At 47.0% G+C, this 20,794-nt stretch overlaps 1 protein-coding gene across 2 annotated transcripts in view; it reads left to right on the forward strand.

The window, feature by feature from the left end:
- Positions 1-20,794, forward strand: part of med13a (mediator complex subunit 13a) — a 57,721-nt gene that overhangs the window by 9,584 nt on the left and 27,343 nt on the right. For both annotated transcript variants that reach the window (XM_030792395.1, XM_030792396.1), the window contains exons 3-4: positions 7,102-7,270; positions 19,944-20,089. In XM_030792395.1, the coding sequence (XP_030648255.1) occupies positions 7,102-7,270; positions 19,944-20,089 (315 nt within the window). The remainder of the gene's footprint in view (positions 1-7,101; positions 7,271-19,943; positions 20,090-20,794) is intronic.

Here is a 20,794-nt window from a genome sequence, read left to right on the forward strand (position 1 = left end):
GCGTACCAGTCGGAATCGATAAAGACCTTTAGATTGGGAATCACCACTGCTTGTAAACGTCGGTCGTAACAGACCCGGTCAGAAATGACCCCCCCCCCATTCAGTGCTTTGTGCCGTATGGCAGAGTAACGGAGAGCCTGAAATCCTATGTGGTTTACTAGCCTCACAGTGCAGTTAGAAAGCAGACCTGACTTCTCGGATTGGATGGGTGGGGAGCAAGCAAGATGGTTGACACGTTTAGCCTGTTTGGTTTGTGTATACCCCCCCCCCCCGCCCCAAAAACCCAACCACTCACTCTGTTTCCATTCACATTGGATAAGGAGCTTGTGAAAATCTTAATTTCTGCCTGCACCCATAATCCCTTTTTTACCAGAGGTATTGAGGGCTGGGGGTGTGGGGCCACTTGAGAGATGCCCCGTGACCTTGCTCTTAATCACTAGTCAGAAAGTGCTCAGAGAGAGAGGACCAGGGGTGGTAGGGCGGGTGTGGGAGTGTGTGGGGAGGGTGTAATAGGAGGTTTGGCTGAAGGGAGGTTTGGAGCAGGGTGTGACACTGGCGTGTTTTCCGACGTTGGCGACTTGCCCCCATTCTTAACTGAACACCAGGAAGAAAAGCAATTTCTAATCACCCTTCGGCAGCGTGGCGTACTTACTCCGAGCCCATGAATGCCATCGCTAAATTAAACAGGCACCTTCTCGCTAGGCCGTGGCCCTCCTTTCTCATGGAAATGGACGTCCATCCACCTTTCCTCTTCGCTTAGTAGAGCTGGGTGATGTCTCTCCTACCCAGGGGCACCCACAGAGCAAGAGTTAAATGAGTCTGCCTCTCCTCTCTCTCGCTCTCTCTCTCTCTCTCTCTCTCTCTCTCTCTCTCTCTCAAAGAGCGACTGATCTTTTTTGCATAGAAATTAGGAATGGAAGTCTGTCTGTGAGGGTAATTGCTGCGGGGTTCATTTCTCTCTCGTTTTCTTCACCCGACACTCGTCTGCGCCCCCCCCCCCCGACACTCTTCTTTCTTTCTTCCTCGCTATCCCTCTCTCTCGTGCTCTCTCCAGTCTGCCAGTCTCCCTGTGGTGCAAGCTGTGCTGGCAGCGGCGTTTTTTTTTTTTTTTTCTTTCTTTTTCTTTTCCTCGCGCCATCTCTCTCTCTCTCTCTCTCTCTCTCTCTCTCTCTCTCTTTCTCTCTCTCTCTCTCCCCCTCCCTCCCCCTGGGCTCCCACCAGACATACCTGTTTGCTGCCAAGCAGGCAGCTGCCTGTGATGCTGATTCCTGTAAGCGCTAATAGGCGGGCACTTCTGAGGTGTAAACAGTGGTGGCTTTTTTTTTTTTTCTTCTTTTCCAAATTCCAAATCTTTTAAGTAAATAATGCGATCGAAGATTAGAATAGCTGCAAAGTCAAGTGAAACGTTCATTTGAAGAACATGGGGCCCCCCCCCCTCCCAAAAAAAAACAATTAACAATTTATCGGCCTGCAAAATTCTCTCCGAGAACTGATAAAAAAAAAGATTCATTATTTGGGCCGGAGATGACACGGCGCCTCTTATGCCCCGCTAATTTGTGGACAAAGCCGCGGTCGATAATAGCTTGGCAAGAACAAGGCGGTGAAATAGAAAAACAGTGGTGCCTACTTACATTTCCCCCCCCCCAAAAAAAAAATTTAAATTAAAATGGGAGTATGGGATCCTTCACTGGCAAGCTATCTCCAAACAGTGGCTTCCCTCAGGCCGCCGAACTGAGCAGCGCCGAGAAACGGCTCATTGAAAACATGTTGGATCAGATCTTCTCAGAGAGACAGAGATAGAGGGAGAGAAAGAGTGAGTGAGAGCGAGGAGAAGTACACTTGCCATCGCTCTTCTGAAATCCCTGACAGGATGAATGGAGTCATTGTCAAACGCAAGACTCATCACTTACAGGGCCATTTTGTCAAGCGACTGCTCGGCTTGAGCTCTGGCCCGGGTTCCGGAACGTTCTCCGAACATTCTTCTCTTCTTCTTTATGTCGCGCGCACGCGCGCACGCACGCACGCGCGCACGCACGCACAGGAAATCATCCACTCCTACAAAACTCCTACAGGAAATGATGCACACCTCTGCTCCCCAAGCTGTTTCTTTTCTGTGGGAGGAAGATTTATCCTCGTTTTGTCGGGTCTTTTCTTTTTTTAAATTTTTTATTTATTTATTTATTTTTTTACCCACTTTTCCCCCCCTAAACCACCATGTTGATAAAATAATGCTTGCCTTTTAAATTTAATTGAGTGACTTTTTTTGTTTTTAAGGCAAAACAAGATAATTTTAAGGTCGTAGCTGCACTAAGTGTTTTTGACATGAGGTTAGCAATTACATATTTCGTACTGTTTTGTTAAGCCTCTTTTTCAGGTCAGCAGAAATGGGTGGTATTTTGTGAGGGCTTAGTTTAATTTAATGGAAAAGAGAAATGTATTGATTGCTCTGTCGGAAATCTGTCACTTCCTCGGGGAGACCCGATAAAAGGTGTTTTTTTTTTTTGTTTTGTTTTGTTTTTTCGGTTGTTTTTGTTTTGCTGTTTTCATCTTGTTTTTCTGAATGATTACCCACTACCTATTGTTTGGCCGCTATGACCTCTCTCCGCTGGACACCTCTTTTTCTTTTTTCCCCCCCTTTTACGGGGGAACAAAAACAAAAAAAAAAACAAAAACCAAAAACAACAAAAACCAAAAAACAAACCCTCTGCTTCTGTTTTGCTTTTTGTTTCTGTTTGTTTCCAGTGAGTGTTCTCTTCTCCACTCATATGTCTCATTTACCACCCCTCTAAACCCCCCCCCCCCCCCCCCCCCCCCCCCCCCCACGCCCCAACCCCTGCTGTTCTCTCTCTCTCTCTCTCTCTCTTCTGAGGAAGTACTCATTAATTAGTAATGAAAGCTCTGCCTTTCTCCTGTGTTCCGCTCACAGGTTTAGAGAGACAGTGTGGAGGAGCCCAGAGATGGAGAGATGAAACGCGATAAAGACAGAGAGGCAGAAATAGACCGATCGAGGAAGAGAGAGAGAGAGAGAGAGAGAGGTGGGCTAAGACAAAAGAGAAAAAATGGAGAGGAGTCGGTATAGGGAGAGCGATGGAGGGGAGGGCGTCCGTATGTTGGAGCAGAGCTGCGTCGGGGCTGTGTAGTATTCCCAGGAGAGGCGTGGATCAGCGCACATTAATCTTTCGGTTTAATGACGCCATCGCTTTTGCTCCTGACTCTGACGGAGGAACCTGTGGACGGAGAGAGCATCTCTCACACGCCTCTGTCCCTACCTCCTCCTGCCCTCGTCTCCCTTAAACCCGACACGTTTCCTCCTGCTCCTCCTCCTCCTCCTCCGCCCGTCCACGCGTGTGTGTTCCCGTTTTTTTTTGTTTTTGTTTTTTTAAACGTGTATCTCTGAGCTCTGAGGCTTTTTCCGTACCGGGCCGAAACTGGGGGTGTCGCACCACCGATAATGTTTGGAATCTCCTCGGCAGGGCTACTGTTCGACCTCGTTGTAAGAGCACTTACTCTCAAAACACACACACACACACACACACTCTAGAATGCTTTCTCGTGCTCTCTCTCGTACTCTCTTTTTCTCTCTTCCCTCGTGAAAGGTCAGGCTGTCCTGTCCCACCACACTGGAGCGAAGGGGGGGGGCCAGGCATGAAAATGCTTTAGCCATCAGCTGAGCCCATAAATCTGAGCACAAGGCAAAAGCGCCATATCAGTGCACACTACCCCCCCCCTCCCCCCACACCCAATTAACTGCCCTCAGGATCTAACCAAAAGCCACAGGGCACTGGGCTCCAGACCATTCAGCAGGAGTAAATACCAGCAAACGGCCGCTGGTTACTGTACGTTTAACTGAGTATGGCTGAGGCATAGTGTGATCTAGTATTATGTTTATGCTGGTGTGTAAACACGCGCACACACACATATTGTGTCGGATTTCCTGGATATAATATGCTTGTTGAGAAATGCAGGGATTTTGACAGTTTTCCTTTGCAGCTCTGTCATTCCTAATGAGTACAGAATTCCTCCTTGTCCTTTCAGGACTGTGGGAACCGGACTGTGTAACCCTCTCCATCGTGTGTGTGTGTGTGTGTGAGTGTGTGTGTGAGAGAGAGAGAGTGAGAGAGGAAAGAGGTTGCACCCTCTTTATTGTGGTGGGTGTTGTCCAGAAGTCCATTCACATGCTTCCTGTGATAACTGCATTTTTGTCCTCTTTTTTTCTTTTTTTTTTTTTGGTACTCTGAACTGAACCAGTACGACACACCCCCGCAACATCCCAATCCACTCACACCCCCACCTTGACACACTGTCCCCCTCATTCTGCAAGCACACACTCTCTCTCTCTCTCTCTCTCTCTCTCTCTCTCTCTCTCTCGCTGGCTTGGTTCTCACATATACCTAAAATTAAAGTTTGTTTTCTTTTCATGGGTGTGTGTGTGTGGGTGAGAGAGTGGGTGGGGAGAGGAGGGGGGGGGGTGTCTTAAACTTGAAGAACAATGAGTTATCACTCTGTCACGTCTTTGCTTTGTACTTTGTGGATAGTGTGCGTGCGTGCGTGTGTGTGTGTGTCTGAGGTATTTGTACTTGTCTGAGTTGACTCCTTTTTCTGTGGGCAGGGGCAGACCATGCGAGACAAGGTCGTTAGGAGCGCTTGATTGAAACCAGGCGTCCCTTCTCTGCAGTAGAAAAAAGAAGGTTGGGGAGCCGAAAAAAAAGAGTGAAAGAGTTGTTGTTAGAAACCAAAGCAGATGTGATAGTGGCTGTTTATGTAAAACGTACAGGATCGTTTCCTGTTGTCTTACGCTGACTCTCAGTCACCAGTTTCACAAACCGTTCAGCGCCTGTTCCACCTTCACCTTAAAGAAAGCGTTTTTAATATACCTGGGTTACGAACATCAGCCTTGATCTGGCGGGTAATTGTCGTAAGAGACCTCTGAAGGCACGGCCTCTACCATGAATTTCCACCCTCCGGATATTTTTTCCTTTTTTTTTTTTTCCCCTCCAACTTTATTTTCTCTCTGAACCTGTAGGTACTTAACCCTACCGCAAGCCAAGTCTGTGTGCACAGAACACCACAAGCCTGGAACTGATGAACTTTCTCAGATGTAATTAGCGCTTATCTGGCTGCGTAGTCACGGCGGGTAGTTTGATCGTTACACCACCCTTTCATTTGGAGGGAATTCATTTGTCTTTTGGAAACGTTTCCCTTTTTTTCGCGGTCGGCAACGCTGAGGTGGTAGAGCGCGCGTTAGGGTTAGGGCTCGAGACGCCGAAAGTCAGATGACACGATGCCGCGTTCAGGCGGTTGAGATCGGGAGAGACGGGAATGCGGCGTCCCTCGAGCGTGAAGTTAAAAAACAAAAAAAAAGTTTCGGACCCGAACGTTTTCTCTGGGGAACGTACACCAGCACATGCGAAAAACAGCTGGCACTCACGCCGAAACTCCCGAACGACGGATGAAATATTCTCTCGTCCCGCCGTTTCTCGTCTTGTTTTCAGCACGCTGTTTCTGTTCCCCCCCCGAAGGCATGTACTGTCTCAGCTATCTCACCATCGCCGATCTTTTCTGCTAAATGCTTAAAATCGAAAGAAATGTCATTTTAGTCTATTGTTTAGTCTTGATATAACTAAAAGTTGTTTTTTTTTTTTTTGGTTGCGTTTCATTTACACCTACTCCACACGGCTTGTTTTAGCCCTCCAGCCGTAAACGTGAGGGCGCTGCGTGTCCGGTAACTGCGGCGTGAATTAGCCGCGCCGACGTCTCGGTCGGCGCCGCGGGGCTGTCCGCTGCGGTAACCCTGTGGCTTTAATGGAGGAGGGATGTAAGACAGAGAGGTGTGTGAAAAGAGCTTAAGCACTGGCAGGTGGAAGCAGCGTCTCTTAATGAGATTAGTGGAGCATGGAGGCCAGAGCCAGGCGTGATCCAGAAACAGACCTGTGCCATTACGCCCTGTTACATGCTCCTCCTGGAGGAGCAGCCAGCAGGAGAGCTCTCATCTCAAGGAAGGAGCGGGCGGCCGGAGGGGAACCTGTTTTGAAGGAGAGTTCGAACTGCTGGAAGCTAGAACGCTGCTTAAATGCATCGGGGATATCTGTTTATTTCTTGATTTGTTTGTTTGTTTATTTAAGAGTAATGCAGTAAAGAGTAATGAACTGTTGCTGATTTACACAGTCGCAATTTTATGGGAATACAAGCAAGAAAAAAAGATTGACCTCTGTGTAGATTAAAGTGATTTTGTTTTTTTTTGACCAATGATTAGCAGCGGTGATGCTTTTTTTTTTTGCAGGTTGGTTTTGGTGAAAGATGGTGCTTTGTTTGATTGCTTGATGATTGTGTATTCTGTCGGAACAATGACGACAATCCTCTCACATGTGAAATGAAAACACAGAGAGAGAGAGAGAGAGAGAGAGTAGGCTAGTCCCGTTCCACTTTCAATCAGTGTTTTGATTTCAATGCTTTGAGTGAATTTTGACATCAGATGAATAGATTTTTTGTGCTATCTAAACGTCCTGTTTTGTTTTGTCATGCAAGCAAGACAACGCTTCAAAAAGCAACTACAACACGCGCACACACACACGCGCTTACGCACATATGCATACAAGGATGTTAAAGGTGCTGGAGATCTGACTGAGGCTGTTATATCAGTGTATTGATCTGATCAGTCAACATCGCAGCTCAGCCTCCCGTGCAGTACGTGAGTTTCTCCTACACAAGTTCTGCTTCTGCATTAACAGCTGATGTCACGAAAAAAGAGAGGGGGAAAAAAAAAAATTACGAGAGCAGTCGCGTCGATACAGCAAAATTCTTTTTCAAACAAGCCTCTTTTTTTTTTTTCCTTCAAGCCTTAAAAGAAACAAACAAAACAAGCAAAAAAAAGTGGGAAGGCCGGGTTTCGAGGTTTGGCAGAGGTTTTCGTTTTCTTTTAAGCCTTTAACCCATGCGTTATATTTCGCTCGCTCTCCATTAACCGTCGGGCCTCTTCGCCACAATCTCACATTTACATTGACTTTGAGACAAGCCTGAGTGGTTGTGTGATGGCCTCTCTCACTCTCTGTCTCTTATTTATGTACTTCTGTATTTATTTCTTTGTTTTCGTGTGCGCTTTAGGAGAGGACGACGGGGAGTGGGAGAGCGGGCTGTCGTACGAGTGCAGGACCCTGCTCTTCAAAGCCATCCACAACCTGCTGGAGCGCTGCCTCATGAACCGCAGCTTCGTCCGCATCGGCAAGTGGTTCGTCAAACCCTACGAGAAGGACGAGAAGCCCATCAACAAGAGGTAAGAGCTCTCGCTCCCGCCCTCGCCGCCAGCCCCCCCCCCCCCCTTCTCGTTTTTGCCCCACTCGCTCTTTCAGTGGGCTCTCCGCTGGCGCGGAGGTCGGTCTGTCGCTCTCTGCCTGCTTTTGCGCGGATGGTCCCAGAAATATCCAGATGGGGTCAAAATAAATAAATAAGTGTCTCATTTGGCGTTGAGGGATTTTATTGGGCTTCTGGTTTTTGATTGGCAGGTCGCTCAACCCTATCGGGGGGGGGGGGGGGGGGGGGGGGGGGGGGGTCAGTTGTGGTCATGTGACTTTAAGGCGTCCCGTCGGAGAAGACAGCTGGATAGCACGTGAAGTTGTAAATGGTGTTAAAGGGGATTGGGGGGCGGGGTGGAGGTGGGGGAGACATTATAAGAGACTGTAGCAGATCTCAGTGGCTTGTCTTTGTGGCCTCCACACTCCTCTGTCTGGCGGGCAGGATTTTTACTCAGACGGCATCTGCTGCCTTTGATGAGAAAAACGAAACACTTGCCCTAAAGGTGGGTGGGGAGATAGAGAGGGGGAAAAAAAACAACAACAACACTGGTTTCAAGCGTGGTCCACCGCAGCCTCCGCATAACTGAAGTAACCTCATTTACCCCTTTATCTGTCACTGATAAAAAAACAAAAAAAACAACATTCGCTTCTCTGAGAAAACCTGCATGTCACGCTGGTTTACAGAGAACTAGCCTAATTTATTCATTAATCGATTTAAGCGCGTCTCTATTTGTTGTATTTGAAGAAAATCATTATGAGACTTTTTAAGACAGTGATCAAAGAAGGGTTTCCCCCCTTCAGATCTAGTCTGATGTCACACTGCACACAAAGAGAGGTGAAGTTATGTCCAACATTTGCCCCGTTATAATGTTAGCACGTCGCTGTCCTTCAGTGAGCTGTGAGAACTGAGCCGTGATTGGCTGGGAATGACCGGTGCGTGATAAAGGGAAGTCAAACAATAGCGTTTCCTCCGCTGGCATTCCGACACCACTCTCACTGGCCTGTCTATAAATAGACATGCTGAGAAATCCAGCACACCTAAGCACAACATTTTTTTTTTTTTTTTTTGCCCTTCGTCTTTCTGCGAGTTATTCACACATTTACTGGTTTCTGACCTCAACAGATTGCAGTGAACAAAACACACTCAACCTTGATGAGTGGCTCAGGGAAAAAAATCTCTTTTTTTTTTTTTTATTTAATAATACACAAGGAAGGAAACGCTAGCGCAAGCCGCTAGTCAAAAGCAAAGTTAACGTGAGTAGAAATCTATCTGGTCTTTTGATCGAGACATGAGATCAGTGTGATAGCTGTCTTTTTAGCCCTTTAGAGATGGAGGGATTTTCTCTCTCTCTCTCTCTCTCTCTCTCTCTCGGGATGGACAGAGCGTGAATCTCTGTGCCTCGGTGAGCTGGCTTGCTCGAAGTACTGGAGTTCTCAGCACTGCCTCATGCGACCGCGTTAGAGGCTCTTTGTATCGGATCCCCCAGAGTACAATTCAGAGTTTCTCAACTGCTGTGTGTTTTTTCGCCGTGGAGCCGTTTAGTTTTGTCCCAGCGGAGCTTCCGTAGCAGCCGCGTCTCTCCCGGCCGCTAGGGCGGCCGTACTTTACCTCATTTCCCAGGTGCCCGCGCAGTCCTAGATCTAAACAGCTCCCCCAACTCTCTTCTTTCCAGCAACTCTTTCCCTCTCTCTCTCTCTCTCTTATTGCGTCAGGCTAACCCGTGCCTATGGAGATGAAGGTTAGAACAGAAAGCATGCCTGAAGTCTTTTCCAGGGATTACCCTCAGTAAACTCGTTAGCCCAGAGACCGCGGCGTTCCTGTCCGACATGACACCAAAGCCTGCTAAGATCCGGGACTCATGTAAATCAGGCAGCAGCCGCACTGTGAAGCTAGTATTTAGCTTGTTGTTGGTCCTTCCTTGTTTTTTTTTTTTTAGTTTATTTTGTTTTCTTTTCCTCGGTCAGGTAACACCACAAAAACCAGTGATAAGATCTACTTTAGCTGGAGGCAATATGCTCGCTCAACATGCGTTCCTACATGACGTTGTGTTTGTTAGAGGTTTTTGTTGTTGTGTGTGAGTGTGTGTTATTATTTTGAAGAGACGGGAGTTTTCCCATGGGGAACAAAGTCCGGGAGGAAATGCGATGGAGATCTTATCGCGAGTTCATTGTTTGGCGAGTTTACTCCTCAGCCGCTAAAGACGCAGCGACCGTTTGCTCTCGCGTCAAGTGGAGATGATGTGGGATATTGCAGAGTTGTTTGTGTATCGCGCTCGCGACTAGCTCCCAGTTGTTGTGTCTGGGTTGCGTCTCCCGCGGCTCTTTTTCATTGGATGGCCGCGTTGCCGCGCACCAGCCGCCCTTGTAACTCAAATCTTATATGTCTCTGTTTACTTGAAGGTGTTACGTCACCTTTCACGCAGGTCAGCTCTCTCTCTTGCTCTCGCGCTCTCTCTCTCTCTCTCTCTCGGTGGCAGCGGTGATGCAGATGCCATTTGAGAGGCGGAATCTGCGCATAGTGGTGGTAATAGTGTGAAGTGCATCCTGGGATCTTGTTTCCTTGGCTCAATCTGGCCTCTGATAGGCTGATTCCGCTATGTTCATTTATGGTCAGGCAAAAGCAGTGGGCGCCAGCAGGAAAAATGTGTGAGTGTGTGTGAGAAAAAATTCATATCGGTCAAGGGGATTGATAGGAAAAAACCACACACGCACACAAGACTTGTTATATAAACTGTGCTTGCAAGTATGAGGAAGGAAGCAATGAGACATGTGTATGATGAACGAATGCTTTAATTGTGTGTCCCTTGCTCCTCTGAGTTTGAGGGTGTGTGTAGGAGTGTGTTTATGGACTGTTGGTGTTGTTAGGGTGAGGTTAGGGACATTCTCTCTCTCTCTCTCTCTCCTGACCTGTGTGATGGGAGACAGGAGAAAATATTAGCCTGGTGGAAAACAAGACACCTCAGGATGAAGGCAGGCTGCCAGCGGACCGGGCCAAAAGCCCGAAAATCTGCACACACTACGTGCACGCTTACACAGACACACAGACACACACACACACACACACACACACACACACACACACACACACATATATATATACACATACACACACACTCACACTAAAAGCTGGCAAATACTTGCAGTGACACTATCATGCACAACAAGATGTACATGGTGATGCATACTGTACACGAAATAATACACACACTGACTGTTGAATGCAGGGCCATGCATGTCATTAGCAGGTAGTGTGTGTGTGTGTGTGTGTGGAGAACAGAGATTGCATACTAACTCATTTTAGATATCGGCAGACACAGCAGTCTCTCTAGCAACAGGAATTCCTCAGAGACCAGGGCAGCATGTGACTGGCCCGCTGTGTGTGTGTGTGTGTGTGTGGATCATGTTGCTGCAGAGAGCCTGAGGAGAGGATAAATAAAGGGCCTAATTTGGCTGTTCAGAGCAGCAGACGAAAGTGATTATTTTGTCACTTCGATAGCTGCTTAAAAAAAACAAAAGCAACCAAAAAAAAAAGAAGCTATTCCCCAAAGCCCAGTTTCTCATGTTCAACAGATTTGCCGTACGCCTGTAACAACGCGCTGCACGAACCTGCGACGCATGTTCACCAAACACAAACAAAGATAGAAATCTTCTCTTTTGGGATTAGAAAGTTCAGGTGAAATCTGCCCCATCTGGGTTTCCACACAGAACATGCTCCACCGTGTCTTTGTCTGCAGAAACACGTTTGAGGTTCCACTCCCCTCACTGCACTTCTCATGGAGTAACCTTTACACACGCACACACACACACGCACACACACACACACACACACACACTTCATACTGTCTTTCTCCATACCCACAGACTGAGTTGGGAACACAGGGTTGTAAATCTTGCTTTCTCACCTGTCTGGGTCTGCTCTCCCAGTTCCTCTCCACCTCCTCTCCGAAGGCTGTCTTCGCCCTCCACAGCAGCAGGAGCAGAAATAGGAGGAGGAGGTGGAGGAGGAATTCCTGCCATTCCAATCTTCTCACTTCCTTTTCCGCCTCAGGCCATACCATAACCCACTAGACTCCATACTGCATGTGCTTACACACCATTTCCCTCTCTCTCTCATGCTCTCTCTCTCTCTCGCGCTCTCTCTCTCTTTCACTTTCTTGCCATCCATCCGTTTAAACGTTTGTCTTCCTGCCTGTTCCTCTGTTCCTCTCTTTGTCCTGCTCTTCATTATCTTTCTCTTGCTGTTCTCTCTCTCTCTCTCTCTCTCTCTCTCTAATAGTCAGAATACACTGGGGCCCATCAGCAGGCTAATTCATGCCGTCTCCACAGCCTCACCCCTCACCACACCACACCGCTGATCTGTGTTCAGTAGATTTACTCTCCTACACACACGCTTACAGCCCTTTCTTTCACATTGCCACGGTAACTCCAGGTCATTTACTTTGGAAAAAAACATTTTTTTTTTAATTTGCATTCTGTTTTAGGTGTCAGTGTGTACTGAATGTGTGAGAGGTGTGTGTGTGTGTGTGTATGTGTGTGTTCTGTGATAGTGACAGGCAATGATTTGTCCCACACTAGTCACACCTTAACCCCTCCAGTATCTCAGCCTCCACTCTCACGTGCACCAGGTGAATGATACTTCAGTGAAAAGTACCTCTCTAATTTGGAATTAACATTTTTTGGACTTGGAAAATTTGCCCCAAATTTCACAGCTCATATTCTCTCTTATTTCTCACGGTGTGGTAAACGGTAAATTTCACCGGAGTTCACTATACTGTTCTCTCTCTCTCTCTCTCTCTCTCTGTCTCTCTCTGAGCTGTAGCTGGTGTGCTTGTTGATGACCTGGGACCAGTTCAGTTGTGTTTGGCCATGTTGCTGCAGTAATTGTAGTGTAGTGTCTAGCTGAATATTTCCAGATGCTTGACGTTTGACTTCACACTTTTCCTGCTAAAGAAACGTGACCCTGCGCGGCGGCGTCTTCTGCAAAAGTCTGTCAGCGACAAAGAGTTTGTTTTCCCCGGGAGACAGCGTTTTGTAACCTCCCCACGTGAAGAAGAGGAGCAGAAAAGAGAGTTTGTGATCATTTTGTTGTAGTTTGTTCTGTAAAGAGGAGCAGAGGGAGCCAGGGAAGGAGAGAGAGAGAGAGAGAGAGAGAACGTGAGCGACGACGTTCTCCTCCTCCTCTATGCGCGGAGTCTTTGTTTGCGTCACACCGGAGTGATTGAGGTGACTGAGCGGCGTGCAAAACCCTGGTCTTGCTCCAGTTGACAGTGTTAGTCTGACAGGAGAACTACATCGCTCTTTCTCGTTTCTCCTTTTGTGGCAGAGACTTGTCACGTCTTAGTAATATCCACTCACGGATGCGTCTGTGTGGGCCTTTTAAAAAACCGCTCAGGACTTTTCTCGCCGGCTTCCGCTTTGACTTTATGGGTGCACGCGCATCTGTGTGTGTGTGTCTGTCTGTCTGTGTTTGCGTGTCTGTAACGGCATGTTCCGTCATCAGGCTTTGTGACCCGGCTGTTTGTCAGGTGGTGGTACTGTGTGTGGTAGGAAAGTGACATCAGCTTACAGGCATCCCCCACAGCCCACTGCTGCAAGTCCGCCGGAATACCCTTAAACACACTCGCGCCCTCTCTCTCTCTCTCTCTCTCTCTCTCACTCGCTCGCTCTTCTTTTTTTTTCTCTTGCCCTTTTGCTCTCTCTCTCTCTCTCTCTCTCTCTCTCTCTCTCTCTCTCTCTCTCTCCCCTTCTCTTCATTTTCTCTTTCATTTCCTCTTTCTTTTGAGTTGCAGCACTCTGGCCGCTCAGACCCAGCTCATGGCGCTTGAGTTGAATGTTTGAGGGACGTGTTAGGAGCATTGTGGAGAAATACAGCTGTTTGATTAAAACCGCTCCACGCGCAGCGAGGGAGTCTCAGAGAGGAAAGAGGATTCCTCTCCTCCTCTCCCTGTGTTTCCCAGTCGTTGTCCCGCAAGGCTCTGAGCTCTCTAAGGTTCCTGTAATTTAGTCTAGTGCTCAGATACCTCAGTTAGCTCAACTATCCACCAAACCAACAGCACCAAATCAGACACCAGAGAGAGCCTGCTTAAATGAAGTCTCCACAAGTGGAAGGAGCCAGAAGAAAACCACTGGAAAAAGGCTGTTCAAGGCTGTAAAGTGGTGTGCTAATACAGGGAGTGTTTTTCACCACTTTCTAGTCAAACCACCCCTCATCCCCCCACCCCCCCAAACAACTCTGAAAAGTGGCCAGCTAAAGCAGCAAGTGAATTCTCCTGCCTGATGTTGTGTGTGTGTGTGTGTTTTATTTGACTGTTGGGTTAGAATTGAGAGTCTGGCTGCGGTTTATTCAGAAAAGGCTTGGCTCCACCCGCGACCAGAGCTGCTTGTTGTCAGGAAGTGTGTGAGAACCTTCCGGAAGCCTCCTTTTAATGGCCATTCGAGGCAGGCAGTAGAAATATCTGTGGAATGTGCCTTCTTTTTCTTGCCTCTCGTACTCAGTCATCTCTTTTTCTCTCTGGTTAGCTTGATTACTGGGTAGGAAGAGGGAGATTAACATGTTTGATACGTACAGTTTATCCTGTGTGTTTGTGTTAGACATATTCCAACGGGTATGATTCTTTTTACCAGTTTTGCTTTAAAAAGTATCTTGACCAAATCCCTTTTAGACATCATTCGGTTTGGGTGGTATTTAGAGGTTTTGTCTTTGTATTAAAGTGGACAGGCATTGTGAGGAATACTGCTGGTACTGTGTGTATGTGTGTGTCTGTGTCTGTGATGCTGATGATGTATTTTTGAGTTGTTAGCTGGAGCGTCACTGCACATGATGTTTTCTGAGTGAGTGGGTGAGACAGCACGGCTTTGATGCCTGTTTTTGTGGCTCCATTCAAAGCTTCACAACATGCTTGTTTTCTCTCTCTCTCTTTTTCTGTCTCACTCACTCAGTCACTGTGTGTGTGTGTGTGTGTGTGTGTGGGCGTGGGTGTGTGTTTAGGTCATGTGACCAGGACAGTAGCGACATGCCTTGTGACTGAATGTGATTGTACTGCAGTTTTCACCTCCCTCTCAGAGGCTCAGAGTAAAGCCTGTGTGTGTGTGTGTGTGTGTGTGTGTGGTTTGAGCCTTGTTGTTGTTCGCCCTGTTTGGAGGGTAGGGCTGGTGTGGGAGTGTTTTGGTAATTAGGGCTTAGTGATACTACTGTTTTGCGTTTGCCTGAATTTGGGAAAGGACAGGGAAGTGAAAGATCAGGTCCTGCTAGACCTCCTGTTCTCTCAGACAGATAAAAGACAGTAATTGTCTTGATTTTTTTTTTTTCCCCTCTGCTGTCCGAAACAGCTTGCGTTCAGACATTAGCATGTGACTTTGTTAATGTTGCTAATGAGAGACTTTGTTTCAGGATGTGTGTGTGTGTGTGTGTCCATGGCTGAAAGAGGTGGGAACTCCAAAGTTGGCAGTAAAGCAGTTGTTTTTGTGTGTGTTTTTGTGTCTGTGTGTGTGGGCGTGTGTGTGTGTGTGTGTGTGTGTGTGTGTGTATGTGTGGTGTTCCGTCTCTGTTTGTTTTCCCTATTTGAGCCTGCACGTCCAGCTCATTCCAGTGAGTCTTTCTCTGATTCTCTCATACCAGCATTCCTCTCTCTCTGTTTCTCTCTCTCTGTCTCCCTCTCGCTCTTGCTACTGAAACACCTGTGTGTGTGTGTGTGTGTGTGTGTGTGTTGGCAAGGTGCCCTGCTGATGGCCTGATGCCTGGGTGTGTTGTGGGCCACTCAGGGGCAGTGCTTGTTTATATGGGAGTTGTAACAGGGTTTCCTTCACCTCCGCCGCTGGAAGCCAGCCCTGCCGGAAGGTACAGCACAAAGGGAAACCTTCTCATACAGGACGTGTTAGACCCCTGTCTAGTTAAACTGCAACACCATATTTACACACAAATAAAACCCTCTGTCAGAGACCAGCAGCACACCCAAAGCTGGCAGGGCTGGCCCCTGTCTTATTCACAAATAAAGTGAAAATCCCAGCAGCTGAAAACTGTTTACTTATTTGTTCATTTATTGATTTATTTGTTTTTTTAAAAGATAAAAGATTTTTTAAGGTGCTGGATAAAGCCGTGTTTAATGAGAGAAATGATTATTTGAGAATATCGTTAAAGATGTGGCCCCCCTCATTTGAAGACATGTAAAACGATAAGACGAATTGTTTGTGTATGTTTAAGTTTACAGAATAATTTGATGATTACTGTCCTCAGACTTAGGCTGCCCCAACGCTGACCACAGGGCGTATGATTGGGTATTGTTTGGAAAGTCTTGTGATGAACTTTTTTTTCCCCTATATTCTGTTAAAATTGTTTTCCCGTCTTTAATTGGTTGGGATGGCAGCCCTGGTTGTACAGGCAGTGGGGAAAATGTTAGTTCTGCTGTTGGAGCAGCAGCCTTGGTCATGTTGGCAGTAGGGCTGTGCGATATGACCAAAATCTCATATCCCGATATGCGTCATATCCTATCCCGATAACGATACAGATCACGATATGCACATTTTCTGTCAATTCAGTGAATAAATAGTTTATATTAAATGTACAGACCTATTTCTTATTACATTTTGAATTATATACTCCGCAAGTAAAGGTATGACGGAGTTTTAGGGCAACATTGAGTAAAAAAAATTTGGAGATTTTGAGAATAAGGTCGTACTTTCACGAGAATAAAGTCATAACATTACGGGAATAAAGTTGTAATTTTACAGGAAAAAAGAGTCATATTATGAGAATGCAGTTGTAATTTTAGGCTGCGTGTTATTTTAGAAGGGAAATATCAGGAGAGCAGCCTGCCGCAAAGTGGTGCGGATGTGCCAGAAGATGAAGCATTTCGTTATTTGTGAACTTTTCATTACCCAAACCACGTCCATGCGACAGAGAAGCAGCCCCTGTTTTAGGTACGAGCTCCTTGTTTTTGTGTTGGCTGGTCCGAGCCTTTCTACTGTTCGGAATTAGCCCGTTCTGTGTCACACGCAAATTTCCCGACTGCATCCGTGCAGTGTGGAAGAACGCAAAGCGTAGTCCAAACGATGAAAAATATCGCCGTAAGGAGTGTGATTTGTGACACAACAAAGTAAATGATAGACCGTAATATGAAACGATAGACGTTTTCCTATCGTCGCGTGATGTATATATCGTCATATCACAGCCCTAGCGGGTAGAAATGTTAGTTCTGCTGTCAGTGTCCTCTGAAGAAGCACTCTACGTGCTCCTGTGTGAAGTTCATTGAGTCTGTTGTGATCTGGTGCTGTCTGTGCTCCTGTGTGAAGTTCATTGAGTCTGTTGTGATTCGGTGCTGTCTGTGCTCCTGTGTGAAGTTCACTGAGTCTGTTGTGATTCGGTGCTGTCTGTGCTCCTGTGTGAAGTTCATTGAGTCTGTTGTGATCTGATGCTGTCTGTGCTCCTGTGTGAAGTTCATTGAGTCTGTTGTGATTCGGTGCTGTCTGTGCTCCTGTGTGACGTTCATTGAGTCTGTTGTGATTTGGTGCTGTGTCAGGTCTCTGTGTGAAGTTCATTGAGTCTGTTGTGATTTGGTGCTGTCTGTGCTCCTGTGTGAAGTTCATTGAGTCTGTTGTGATTCGGTGCTGTCTGTGCTCCTGTGTGAAATTCATTGAGTCTGTTGTGATTTGGTGCTGTCTGTGCTCCTGTGTGAAATTCATTGAGTCTGTTGTGATTTGGTGCTGTCTGTGCTCCTGTGTGACGTTCATTGAGTCTGTTGTGATCTGGTGCTGTCTGTGCTCCTGTGTGACGTTCATTGAGTATGTTGTGATTCGGTGCTGTCTGTGCTCCTGTGTGACGTTCATTGAGTCTGTTGTGATTTGGTGCTGTGTCAGGTCTCTGTGTGAAGTTCATTGAGTCTGTTGTGATTTGGTGCTGTCTGTGCTCCTGTGTGAAGTTCATTGAGTCTGTTGTGATTTGGTGCTGTCTGTGCTCCTGTGTGAAATTCATTGAGTCTGTTGTGATCTGGTGCTGTCTGTGCTCCTGTGTGAAGTTCATTGAGTCTGTTGTGATTTGGTGCTGTCTGTGCTCCTGTGTGAAGTTCATTGAGTCTGTTGTGATTCGGTGCTGTCTGTGCTCCTGTGTGAAGTTCATTGAGTCTGTTGTGATTTGGTGCTGTCTGTGCTCCTGTGTGAAGTTCATTGAGTCTGTTGTGATTTGGTGCTGTCTGTGCTCCTGTGTGAAGTTCATTGAGTCTGTTGTGATTCGGTGCTGTCTGTGCTCCTGTGTGAAGTTCATTGAGTCTGTTGTGATCTGGTGCTGTCTGTGCTCCTGTGTGAAGTTCATTGAGTCTGTTGTGATTCGGTGCTGTCTGTGCTCCTGTGTGAAGTTCACTGAGTCTGTTGTGATTCGGTGCTGTCTGTGCTCCTGTGTGAAGTTCATTGAGTCTGTTGTGATTTGGTGCTGTCTGTGCTCCTGTGTGAAGTTCATTGAGTCTGTTGTGATTCGGTGCTGTCTGTGCTCCTGTGTGAAGTTCATTGAGTCTGTTGTGATTTGGTGCTGTCTGTGCTCCTGTGTGAAGTTCATTGAGTCTGTTGTGATTTGGTGCTGTCTGTGCTCCTGTGTGAAGTTCATTGAGTCTGTTGTGATTCGGTGCTGTCTGTGCTCCTGTGTGAAGTTCATTGAGTCTGTTGTGATCTGGTGCTGTCTGTGCTCCTGTGTGAAGTTCATTGAGTCTGTTGTGATTCGGTGCTGTCTGTGCTCCTGTGTGAAGTTCACTGAGTCTGTTGTGATTCGGTGCTGTCTGTGCTCCTGTGTGAAGTTCATTGAGTCTGTTGTGATCTGATGCTGTCTGTGCTCCTGTGTGAAGTTCATTGAGTCTGTTGTGATTCGGTGCTGTCTGTGCTCCTGTGTGACGTTCATTGAGTCTGTTGTGATTTGGTGCTGTGTCAGGTCTCTGTGTGAAGTTCATTGAGTCTGTTGTGATTTGGTGCTGTCTGTGCTCCTGTGTGAAGTTCATTGAGTCTGTTGTGATTCGGTGCTGTCTGTGCTCCTGTGTGAAATTCATTGAGTCTGTTGTGATTTGGTGCTGTCTGTGCTCCTGTGTGAAATTCATTGAGTCTGTTGTGATTTGGTGCTGTCTGTGCTCCTGTGTGACGTTCATTGAGTCTGTTGTGATCTGGTGCTGTCTGTGCTCCTGTGTGACGTTCATTGAGTATGTTGTGATTCGGTGCTGTCTGTGCTCCTGTGTGACGTTCATTGAGTCTGTTGTGATTTGGTGCTGTGTCAGGTCTCTGTGTGAAGTTCATTGAGTCTGTTGTGATTTGGTGCTGTCTGTGCTCCTGTGTGAAGTTCATTGAGTCTGTTGTGATTCGGTGCTGTCTGTGCTCCTGTGTGAAATTCATTGAGTCTGTTGTGATTTGGTGCTGTCTGTGCTCCTGTGTGAAATTCATTGAGTCTGTTGTGATTTGGTGCTGTCTGTGCTCCTGTGTGACGTTCATTGAGTCTGTTGTGATCTGGTGCTGTCTGTGCTCCTGTGTGACGTTCATTGAGTATGTTGTGATTCGGTGCTGTCTGTGCTCCTGTGTGAAATTCATTGAGTCTGTTGTGATCTGGTGCTGTCTGTGTCAGGTCTCTGTGTGAGCGTAGGAGCAGACGGACGGAGTGTTTTTACAGACAGTAGCTTCTCCTGTTCCTTATCATTCTCTCTCTCTCTCTCTCTCTCTCTCTCTCTCTCTCTCTCTCTCTCTCTCTCATTTACTCACTGACTCTCTCTGTCTCTCTCACCTCTTTCACACACACCGCACACACACACACACTACATATTCACACCACACACACACACACACACACACACACACACACACACACACACACACACACACTGTTTTCTATCCCCACTCTTCTCCTCCTTACATCCCTCTACATCACAATCAGAAGATCAAATCAGGACTTTTGACAGTTGATCTCTCTCTCTCACTCTCTCTCCTCTTGACAATGGGAGTGTGTCAGAAGATGACTCAGACCAAAGCGGAGCGTGCCTTTCACGGGAACTGTTTCTTGTAGGTTGTTTCAGATTGAGAACCTGAGGGGAACCGAGGACATTGATCTCTCGCCTTGGAAATCTTCAAAATAGCTTTTACTGGAACACAGTGACTACTCTCAGACGTGCTTTGTCTCCTCACTGTGGGGCCCTCCACGCTCCTCCTCATGTCTCTCACATCTTCTCTTTCTACATTTACTGTTCCTCTCCGCCGCTCTGACTGTCCTCGCTAATTCCTAAAAGAATACACACACACACATGCGTGAAAAAGGACATAGATCGTATAATAATGAGAGTAATAATAATAAATGCAAGTTTGTTTAGAGCCCAATATCACTATTTATTGTCTCAAAGGGCTTTACATGTCCACAACATGTAACAATTTTTTAATTGTGTTTTGAATTGGGGAGATATGACATGTTGTGTGAACTTGGCAGCTGTTGTCCGTGTTTTGGCATTCTTGGCTTTGTTTTTGTTTGTGTGTGTGTATGCGTGTGAAGTGTGTGTATGCGTGTGAAGTGTGTGTGTGTGTGTGTGTGTGTGTGTGTGTGTGTGTGTGTGTGTGAAGTGGGTGTGGGGGTGTGTGTGTGTGTGTGTGTGTGTGTGTGTGTATAAGCGGACCGTGGTTAAGAGATCTGTGTCTCTTTGCCCACAGCGAACACTTGTCCTGCTCCTTCATCTTCTTCCTGCACGGTGACAGCAACGTGTGCACCAGCGTGGAGATCAACCAGCACCAACCTGTTTATCACCTGAGCCCTGAGCACCTGACCCTGGCCCAGCAAAGCAGCAGCCCCTTCCAAGGTCAGAGACGCTGCCCACACACACCCACACACACGCAGTCCCACAGACACGCACATATCTATACACACACGCACACACACAATACTGTTTATTTACATGTGGGACTCATTCCGGTATTAGAGAAACCGGACTATGACCCTTCAGAAAGCTAATGATTGACATGTATGTAAAATAAATGCCCACTGTTTTCACCAGGGTGTCAAACTGTTCACTCTGAGAGGGGGGGGGGGGGGGGGGGGGGGGGGGGGGGGGTTGTTATCCCTGACAGACGAGTGCCGCCCTCAGTTGTTTTATTGAGTGATTATAAAATAAATGGAGCTGTCGTAGTCATAGAAAACGTGTTAAGAAGAAAGGAGATTGTGAATCTCTTAAAGCACAGAAGATGTTAATATTAACAAAGTCACAAGCTCTCCTCTCCTCTCTTCTCCTCTCCTCTCTTCTCCTCTCTCCTCTCCTCTCTTCTCCCTTGCTGTCCTCTCTCTTCTCGATTCCTTTCTCGTCTCCTCTGCTCTACCTCCCACCCATTCCTCTCCATCTTCATTTCACCTTTTTTTTCTTCTCCCTTCCCTCGCTTCCTCCCTTCCCCCTTCTTTTTCTCTTGTCCTCCTCCTCCTCCTCTTCTTCTCTTCTCCTCTGTTCCACTGTCCTCCTGTCAGAGATGAGTCCCCACCAGTGCTTTTCTGATCAGGAGGACGGGTGTGTAAT

This window comes from Chanos chanos, chromosome 15, assembly GCF_902362185.1.
Source record: "Chanos chanos chromosome 15, fChaCha1.1, whole genome shotgun sequence".
Taxonomy (NCBI): domain Eukaryota; kingdom Metazoa; phylum Chordata; class Actinopteri; order Gonorynchiformes; family Chanidae; genus Chanos; species Chanos chanos.